The following is a 9,963-nucleotide window of genomic DNA, read 5'->3' as shown; positions in this document are numbered from 1 at the left end:
CTTGCTTTCTGCATGCACTAAAACCAAGAGAGGGCGTCCTTGGCTCTGGGATTAATAATTCATCTGTCTTCTCTGACCTGTGACCTTTTCTCTCCTCTCTTGCCTTTTCCCGGTAGTGTGACGTGAGGGGGTCTTCTCCCTCCTCCCTCCTCCCTCTGTGATCCACCTTCTTTTTTACCCTGCCCTGTGGCGGCTCCGCCCCTTACCTTCATGGATGACTCAGAGGTGGAGTCGACCGCCAGCATCTTGGCCTCTGTGAAGGAGCAAGAGGCCCAGTTTGAGAAGCTGACCCGGGCGCTGGAGGAGGAACGGCGCCACGTCTCGGCGCAGCTGGAACGCGTCCGGGTCTCACCACAAGATGTCAACCCACTCATGGCCAACGGCACCCTCACCCGCCGGCATCAGGTAACCCCTCTCTCCATCAGACCTGCAGGTAGGACTTTAGCATCATCATAGAGAGGCTGTGATCCTCCGGGGGATATCGCTATCCTCATGGGCTGCCCTGTGCCCATGCTTCATGATGGACCTTTCTGGGGTGACAGATTACTGACTTAGAGATAGGCAATATTGCTGCTGTGCTCAGTAGGGTGGACTTGTCCCCAGTGGCATCCACTGGCTTCCTGTTTTGCTGGAGTGGGGTTTCTGGGTTGGGATGCAATTCTAGTAACGACAGATTGTGTCATTTGGAGCTATGCTCATGTTATTTCTGTTTTCTCATTATTTTTTCCCCGCCTTGATATAAAAAAATTCAGGGAAGTAAATGCCCCTTAGTGGTTGGGGAAGTTAGTGTCTGTACTCAACTCTAGTTCAGTCTCCCTTAGGGAACAGTATGTTCTTAGGTGTGGCAAGGTCAATAAATTGTGTATTCCCGCTCCATATTGTCCTTGTGTACTCTTTTTGTTGGCTGTGCATCATGTCTTGGAGGAAGGGGTCATTGTTAATTCTGTTGGTTATAGTTGGAGAGGGAGCATCGTGCTGCTGTTCAACCCAAATAACCACAGGAGCCAGTGGTCTCTGGGTTGGCTGGCTCTGTGATGTGATTTGGGAGAGTTGGTGTTAGAAATGAGAAGTATCTTGTATTTCCTATGGTTTCTCTAGTCTGACTTTGCTGTGATACAATCTGTCTGAGGTTTGTGTGTGTGTGCTAAGCATTGCCGGATAGACCGCATCTTCAGAGGTCCTGACGGGAACCAAGAGCTGTGCTCATGCTGCTACAGTCCTTCTTATCACTTATTTATGTTTTACGGCAGAGAAGGTCCCTCATGTTGAGGAGCATGTTAAGTGAGAGGACAAAATTCCAGCTGGGGGATGATCAGGACTTTGGAGGCAGTGTGCTTGCAGTGTTTCTAGGATTATTACAGGAGCCAGAGAGAGGGTTAGGGGCGAGAGGTATCTATTGAAAAGGGAGAGTAGGACTGCTCAGACTTGGAGATGGTGGGGAATTCCGGGATTTTCTGTCTCTTTTTTATTTTTAACTTCTGCTCAGCTATGAAACCACACCCTACCTTCTTCCTGAAAGTAATGTTGAACTTCCTCTCCCTGCATTACACTCTCTGTGCAATGTGAGTTGGTGGGGGGGCATCTCTCAAGGTGGCTGGATCTTACTGTACTCTATTGGAAGAGGAGCGGTCAGAGGCACTTTTACATAGTACGTTATTAGATTATTCCCTTCTGTTTAAGTGTGAACAACTTAGGGATGACGTTTTTGAAAGTATTGTTCAGTGACTCTATTAATGGGTGATAGAGATGTTGAGGGGTCTGTTTGCTTGAGGGGAGTTGGGGTACTTGTTATCTTTCTACGTGGAAAGGGAGACTAGTAGCTCTTGTTTCTTTCTCTAACAATCTGCACGGTATGGGTGTTTCCAGTGGTAGTTGAACGTGAAGATACACGGACAATTAAAGAAGGCCTTTCGACGCCTGCTGTCCTCACACGCCCAGCCTTTCCACCTGTCCTTATATTCTCACGGCTTTCCAAAAAGATTGCATGTTGGGGAGTTTATCTGCATCTCTGTTGTTATTCCACAAGTAGTTTGTGATACATAATTGAACAAAACTGACCAGAAAAACCCTGCAAAACCTCACAAACCCCTGCCCTCATGGAGTTTGCCTTCTTATGTTCCAGAGACCCAGTCTGCCAGAGTTCCAGGCCTGATAACAATTTTGAGCAAAGTGCTAATAAGGCTAAAGAGTGATATGATTCTTTTATGAGTACTGACAGGAGGACTCCAGGCTACACATATCTTCTTGAAAACCCTTTTCCTGTTTGGAAAAAAAGGTCATTTTGTGTTTGATAGAGCAGAGGAAGACCACAAAATTAATTGTCTTCTTGTGGGCTGTGTTTCAGAACGGCCGGTTTGTGGGCGATGCTGATCTTGAGCGACAGAAATTTTCAGATCTGAAACTCAACGGACCCCAGGTAATTCTTTTGGCTCAGCTTCCTGGCTGCTTCATTTGTATCTTCTTTATTCCCAGCCTATAAGACAAATTGGTGTCTCTTAAATGCCCAGTGCATTGTAAACACCCGTTAACTTCTTTCATTTAAGAAAATAAAAAAGTGAGGCTTCAAAGTATATATGTAGTTTTATATTAGACTGGATTTCAGTATCCATTGGTCTAGTTTTTGATCCTTCAATTTCTGCCTCCCTGTTCTAGAATGGGTGTGGTTCTGTTGTTCAGAAACCCACCTAATAGTGACAGGTCCTGTGCCTTAGTCAACTCCTGAACAGTAGCATAGAGCCAATCAGAAAATGGCTCTCACTGGGATTGTCTGGTTCATCCTAAAAGTTCTTTATTGGGTGAACTTATTTGAAGGATCACTGAGTTGTAGATGTAGCTGCGGTTAACAGAGTTCATCTTCACTTAGGTAACCAGAACTGGGAAGTGAATCTGCTGTCTCTGTCATCAAATGTTGATGTGACTCTAGTTAAATCAATTCATATTTGTTAAGTGACTAGAACTGGGAAATTAATATCTTCTGTCCTTCTGGACAAGATCAGAAGATGGGGACAGCTACCCCTCTTGAAAGTCCTGGACCCACAGAAGATGTATGAGGAATTTGTCTCCAGGGAGATAAGGCTTCTCATTGGAGTGGTTGGTGAATATGGGTGACTTAATAAGAGCTCTTTCCTTTGCTTCTTTTCTATATAGGAGCACAGTCACCTTCTGTATAGCACCATTCCCAGGATGCAGGAACCAGGGCAGATTGTGGAGACCTACACGGAGGAGGACCCAGAGGGAGCCATGTCTGTTGTATCTGTGGAGACATCAGATGACGGAACCACTCGGCGCACGGAAACCACAGTAAGCTAAGACTGGTGTAAGGTCTGCGATGATGGAGGAGGTCCTCCTACAGCCACATCTACATCTATTAGGGGAGAGGTGAATGGGTTAATTAGGGTGAATGAAGGGCCGCTGATGTGTGGCGAAGGCATAAAGAAAGTGATCTCCAGCCAGACAGAGAAGATAGAAGAGATGTGGGAAGCCTAATGGAGTAGGGAAGAAAACAGGTATGTCAAGGTGTAGCTTCCCTTATAGCTACAGTTGCTGCCAGGGCAGCCTTCCTGCCTGGGCACTTCTTCTAAGGGAGAGAAGGCTAGCTAGCTTGTAAAGGTCAAGTGAGCTGAAGGTCGGGGGTTCTTCCTTGGAGTCATCTAGAATTTAAGCTTACAGGATTCACCCCATTAATTTTTTCTTTTCCTGTTTCCTTACTCGCAGGTCAAGAAAGTCGTGAAGACTGTGACCACACGGACAGTACAGCCAGTCCCTGTGGGGCCGGACGGGCTGCCTGTGGACCCCTCGTCCGTCTCCAACAACTACATCCAGACTCTGGGTCGTGACTTCCGCAAGAATGGCAACGGGGGGCCTGGGCCCTTCGTGGGCCAGGCAGGCACAGCCACCCTTCCCAGGAACTTCCACTACCCACCTGACGGCTACGGCCGCCACTATGAAGACGGTTATCCAGGCAGCGGCGACAACTATGGCAGCCTGTCCCGGGTGACCCGCATTGAGGAGCGGTACCGGCCCAGCATGGAAGGTTACCGGGCTCCGAGCAGACAGGACGTCTACGGGCCCCAGCCCCAGGTTCGGGTCGGTGGGAGCAGCGTGGATCTGCATCGCTTCCATCCAGAGCCCTATGGGCTGGAAGATGACCAGCGCAGCATGGGCTACGACGACCTGGACTATGGCATGATGTCCGACTATGGCACTGCCCGTCGCACGGGGACCCCCTCTGACGCTCGCCGACGCCTCAGGTGGGCATGGAGCGGGGAAGGAGAGGGGCTTGGCAAGACAGGGCAAAGGGCTGCTGGCTCTTCCTTCTTCTGAGTGCTTTTTGGGATCCGAGGCCCTTGTCGCCCTTGTGCCTTTGTTCATGGAAGACCACCTGTGCTTCCCTTTTCTGATTTTACTTAGTATCAACTTGGTTTTTTGTCTGTTTTAGACTTTTCATTATAAAAATCATATGTTCTGACTACAGAAAATGGCTTTTACTGGCTATTGGTTTATGTCCTAAAGAATGGCCCTTTTTACTATTTCTAGGATTGTCTCCCTTTTGGTGAGAGGGAATATCTCAGAGGACCCCCAGTCCTGGGGTATGGAATACTGACTCATTCCTGTGAATTTCTCCAACTTCTGGGTTGCTATTAAGAACAGAGTTGAGGTTTTCAGGGTTTCGGGGCCTATAGATTCAATGTACTCAAGTTAAGGAAGTTTATAGGACCCTCTCTGTGGTGATTTTAATTTCAAGTTAAAAACAAACCTTGCTCTCACAAAAGCCTAAGTACTCTTTCTCAAGTTTGCTCTGGGAGGTCTCTGAGCAGCTGTGAGCAGCTGCCTACTCGGACTTCACCCCTCACCCCTGGGGATTCTCTGGTGATGTGAAGAAGGAGTGATTGATGTCAGGACTGGTGGATGCTACTATGCCTTGAGAGAATGCTCTAGAATGGGAGTTGGTAAACCTTTTCTGTAAAGGACCAGATAGAACTATTTCAGGCTTTGCAGACTGTGTCATTTTTGTTGTGTTGTAATCATTGTTGTTCTTTCTACAACCTTTTAAAAATATAAAAACCATTCTTAGTTCTGGGGTTAGCTAGCTAAGTTTTTTTAAGACGGCTACTACAAAAATGGATTTTGGTCTATGGGCTGCCAACCTGGCTTTAGAGTAAACCAGAGAGTGTTTTCCAGGCAAAGAGCAAGGATGAAAAATAAGGGAGAAGTTTATGGTTGTCTTGATGGTAAGGATATCCTAGCAGCTATTGCTGCATTTCTGTATTTGGGGTTGTGACCTTCTCAAGCAAATACCTTGGTGCTTATTTTCCTCATATATTAGGTAGCTTTGGTTAACAGTGAACCGGGTTGGGCCCAGGGGTAGAGGCCCCATTATCTAAGCCTGAGTCAACTCACCTTTCAGGTATCTTTGAGACAGTTGATCCAACTCTTGTATGACTCACCTTTGATTCCTGGGAGGTGGGGAGGAACTGCGGGGGTGACAGGCCCTAGACCTCAGCTGGTGCAGGCTGGAGTTGTGGTAGATAACAGCTATCACGGAGTCTGCCCAGGGTGTTGGCTTCTTCCCCTTGTTGACCAGTCTGCTTTTTCTGACTTTCCCATGAGTAGGGTGATTGCACCTGGGTGGATACTGGTGGCCAGATCATTCTCTGCTGTCCGTAGCTGAGGCGGCTGACATAAAGAGACAGGGCTTTGGGCCTGGTTCTTGGGTTTGTTCCAAGGTGGCACTGGACTTAGAAACCTGCTTGACTAGCAGGAACATTCACTGCTTCCTGTTCTGGGCCTAAGAGAGTAATACAAGGTCAAACTGAAACAGTAATGCCTAGTGATTAATGGGAAAAGCATTGAACCAGAAGACCTTGGTTCTAGTTATACCTTTGCTACTCGCTGTGTAGCCTTGTTAAGCAAATCATTTCATCTTTTTGGGACCTGCTGTTATTTGTAAAACAAAGAATGTCATGATTGTTTAAAAAAAGGGGGGGGGGGAGTAAAAGGTAGATTCCTCTACCAAAACTTGGTTGATACTTGTTTTTTGTAATTGTTTATATTGAACTAATAGTACACCAAACTAGAAAAATCCAGAAAAGCAATCAATACCACACATTGATAAAGAACTACTGTTAGGGCCTCCCTGGTGGCGCAGCGGTTGAGCGCTGGGTTGCGAAGCTGCCCGCAGCCTCTGCAGCGCCGGTTCCATCCCCGGCTGCCAGGCGAGGGTCCCACATGGCTCGCAGACCTCTCCTGCCACCTGCTGCTCCCCTTAGCAGTGTATTTAGTCAGTCTGCCTGTTCTGTTCTCTGTTCTGGCTCTGGTGAATTCTCTCACCCTCCCGCGCTTCTGACTGTACCCAGTGCTTGTGTAAATAAATCTTTAAAAAAAAAAACAAAACAAAACTACTGTTAATGTTTTGATACATTTCCTTTGAGCTCTTTTTCCTATGCATGTAAACACACACTGACTTTATTTTCCCCTACTAAAATGGCATCTTAGTTAACGCACTACTTAGGAGCCTGTTAAAAAACTTAGCTATCTAACCTGCACATTTTGTTTGAATGATACTAAACAGGGAGTTTTTACTTGAAGCTTTGTCCATCCAAATCACTGTTGAGAAGTCCAACTGGAGGGAGGCCCTCTGCATTGGCTAACCTTGAGGGTTTGCTGACAGTGGGTGTGGCTTTGTGGAACAAACAACAGGCGTATTTGGAGAGTACCACACAATAGATTTTCCTCTCCTGTGGGAGCCAAAGAGAGATGAGCTCACAGATAAATGGGTCTCTTCCTGGTGGTTATGAGTAAGTAATAGTGTGACAGACTCACCCTCTAGTGGTTGTTAGTAGTACTGAAAGAGGAAGGATTATTTCCGGTTAGACTTTTGTCTCTATCTTCATTTGCTTTGTCTCTTCCTTTTCTTAGTGACTGAGTCATTAAGATGGATAGTGACCAAGTCAGTGCTAGTCTTGAGTCACTTAGTAACGGAATCACTAAGTGTGACGGTGGTCAGTGGCCTCTATAACTTGACATGATTGAAGGTACAGGTTTGCTCCACTATCCAACAGTAGAGCATTCCAGTAAAATCTTTCGCAGGAAGAAACAATTACCATTAACTTACATGGATTTTTCTTTTTTGAGAATTCCTAGACCTGAATAAACACCTATAAATCATACCAAATAACATATAAAACACAACCATATAGTAAAAACAGGAATAATATGATAAATACACAGCCTGTAGAAAGTAGTTCCTTGGAAGGAGCTTGGTGGTGCCACTCTCACCACGGGAGGTGCGTGCTGCCTCTAGAACAGCTTTCCGCAAGACAAGCCTGAACAGTTCTTTATTTTATCTTTCATCTTTTGCCATAAAAGTGAAAATTCTCTTCAGATTTCCTTCAGTTAGCAAAAATAGATACCAGTGTAGATCTTTTATAAAGGAGAAGTGATGAAGTGTGAACTTTTGAAGAATGGGGGGGGGGTACTACCTATATCATCCTTAGAAACTGGAGGCTAGAAAGCATATCTTAAATACATTTGTTGGGTAAGAGACGGCCTTGGAACTGTTAACTGAAATAAAAATCTAAGTGATAGTTAGACAAAGTTTATTAGATAACCAAGGTGAGGATTAAAACTTAGGATAATAGTCTGACAGATTGACTCTGAAGAACTGCTCTGATAATCACACTTCTGAATTGGGTTCATTTACCTTGTTACAGAGTAGCCTTATATTGAAGAGAGAAGAAGGATCATAAAAATGTAACTATTCATGGGGAAGGGTCTTTCTGGGTGCTTGTTTCTAGGCATAGATCTTTTGATTTCTTAAGTAACCTGGACATAACGAAACATTGATGCTGTGTGTGCGCCTAGGAGGGCAAGTGGTAGGGTTTAATCATTGCCCTGACTTCTGAAGACTGTATTGTAGAGATGCAAAGCCTAGGTGTCCATTGTTAACATCTTTAGCTGGCTCCTTGGACCTGAGTGGAGACTGAAAGGTTAGTCTACCTGCAGCCATCAGATTCTTGCTTGGCTTCTCCACAGAAGAGAGCCTGCTCTGACATTCTGACTTTAAGCCTGTGCAGCTGACTTTGCTTGCCTGCCTGCCAGACTAGGGGTGAGGGGATGTCCAGATCATTCAGTCTGTTCAGGGGATGAACTCTGAAAATCATTGTTCAAGCTTTACACCTCATCAGTACCGAAGCCAGATCCTCATATGATGTAGCAAGAAGTCCTGCCCTATGTTCTCTCCATCAGCCCCTCTTTTATAATTTCCAAATTAAAGTAAGGAGAGATTTAACTATGAAGTATGTTTAAGTATCCCACAAGCTGTTTCCCGTGTGTAAATGCCTCATTTCCTGTCTCACTAAGGGCTTGTAAGGACTGTGCTCAGATTTGGTTTCCTGACCTCTGTGGCTTCAGTCAGTTGCTTTGGTTAATTCTGCTGTCTGAGGGTTCATTTCCGTCTCTAGCTAGAGAAGTTAATAGCTGTTAGGTCACATGCTACACAGTCATCATTTGTTTTTCTATGTGTGTGAATAATGTGTGTCTCTCCAGTGCTTTTCACTCTCTGGGCTGGTCACGTTCACAGAAGGGCAAGTAGTTTTGCCCCAATGGCAGGTATCTTTTTTTTTTTTTCTTTAAAGATTTATTTTTATTTACACAAGCACTGGGTACAGTCAGAAGCGCAGGAGGGTGAGAGAATTCAGCAGAGACAGGGCGGGGAACAGAACAGGCAGAATGACGAAATACACTGCTGAGGGGAGCAGCGGGCGTGGCAGGAGAGGTCTGCGTGCCATGTGGGATCCTTGCCGGGAGCCGGGGATCGATCTGGTGCTGCAGAGACTGCGGGCAGCTTCGCAACCCAGTGCTCAACCGCTGCACCACCGGGGAGGCCCAATGGCAGGTGTCTTTAATCTCATTAGGACAAATTGATGGGTATATCTTTTATGCAAAAAGAGAAATAAGAGCTAGTGTCCTAGATCTGGGTTACTCCTGTCTTGAAGATGGGGGCTGAGGGGAACGGCCAAGACACCAGCCTTGACAGTAGTCCTCTTTCTCTTGATTCTTCAACACTGCAGGAGCTATGAAGACATGATTGGTGAGGAGGTGCCATCAGACCAGTACTATTGGGCTCCTTTGGCCCAGCATGAGCGGGGGAGTTTAGCGAGCTTGGATAGCCTGCGCAAGGGAGGGCCCCCACCCCCCAACTGGAGACAGCCGGAGCTGCCGGAGGTGATAGCCATGCTCGGATTCCGCCTGGATGCCGTCAAGTCCAATGCAGCTGCATACCTGCAACACTTGTGCTACCGCAATGACAAGGTGAAGACTGACGTTCGGAAGCTCAAAGGCATCCCAGTCCTGGTGGGATTGTTAGACCACCCCAAAAAGGAAGTGCACCTTGGCGCCTGTGGAGCTCTCAAGAACATCTCTTTTGGGCGTGACCAGGATAACAAGATTGCCATAAAAAACTGTGATGGTGTCCCTGCCCTTGTGCGTTTGCTCCGAAAGGCTCGCGATATGGACCTCACCGAAGTCATTACTGGTGAGTTCTAGGCCTGGGGACTCTGCTGGGTTGCAGTTGCTGTGGTCTTCTGGTAAATGGCTGTGAACTTGTGGTCTTTGGGTCATATTCATCTCACAGGATTGCTTGGATCATGAGATTTTCAAAATTTTAAAGAATTAGTTGTAATTCCGGATTCTTGAATTCTGTTAGAAACATGCACGCCTTGGTAGCAATGGGTCTTTTTCTTCTCTATTAGTAGTTGGGTTGAGCTGATTGGGACTTGTGCTGTCCACTTTGCAATAATCCCAAACCCATTCTCTATTTCTGACCAATTACTTCTGCCTTACAGGAAGCTGTCTTTGACATTGAGGCTGAGCGTCAGTTGCTGTTTGTTCACATCCTTAAAATAACTTTTAAATATCTGTCCTGACTCACTTGCTTACTGTGTGTGGAGACATTGGAGCTTG

General features: G+C 46.2%; 1 protein-coding gene across 1 annotated transcript in view; it reads left to right on the top strand.

The window, feature by feature from the left end:
• Positions 1-210: 210 nt before the first annotated feature.
• CTNND1 (catenin delta 1) overlaps positions 211-9,963 on the top strand; it is a gene marked incomplete at both ends in the record, with an annotated part of 33,981 nt that continues 24,228 nt past the window's right edge. The window contains 5 exons of the mRNA XM_084228921.1: positions 211-405; positions 2,345-2,416; positions 3,148-3,300; positions 3,715-4,250; positions 9,072-9,535. Coding sequence (XP_084085047.1) covers positions 211-405; positions 2,345-2,416; positions 3,148-3,300; positions 3,715-4,250; positions 9,072-9,535 — 1,420 coding nt within the window. The remainder of the gene's footprint in view (positions 406-2,344; positions 2,417-3,147; positions 3,301-3,714; positions 4,251-9,071; positions 9,536-9,963) is intronic.

This window comes from Talpa europaea, assembly GCF_964194135.1.
Source record: "Talpa europaea genome assembly, chromosome: 1".
Lineage (NCBI taxonomy): Eukaryota > Metazoa > Chordata > Mammalia > Eulipotyphla > Talpidae > Talpa > Talpa europaea.
Note: the sequence above shows the minus strand (reverse complement) of the source record. Positions and strands in the feature narration are given on the sequence as shown.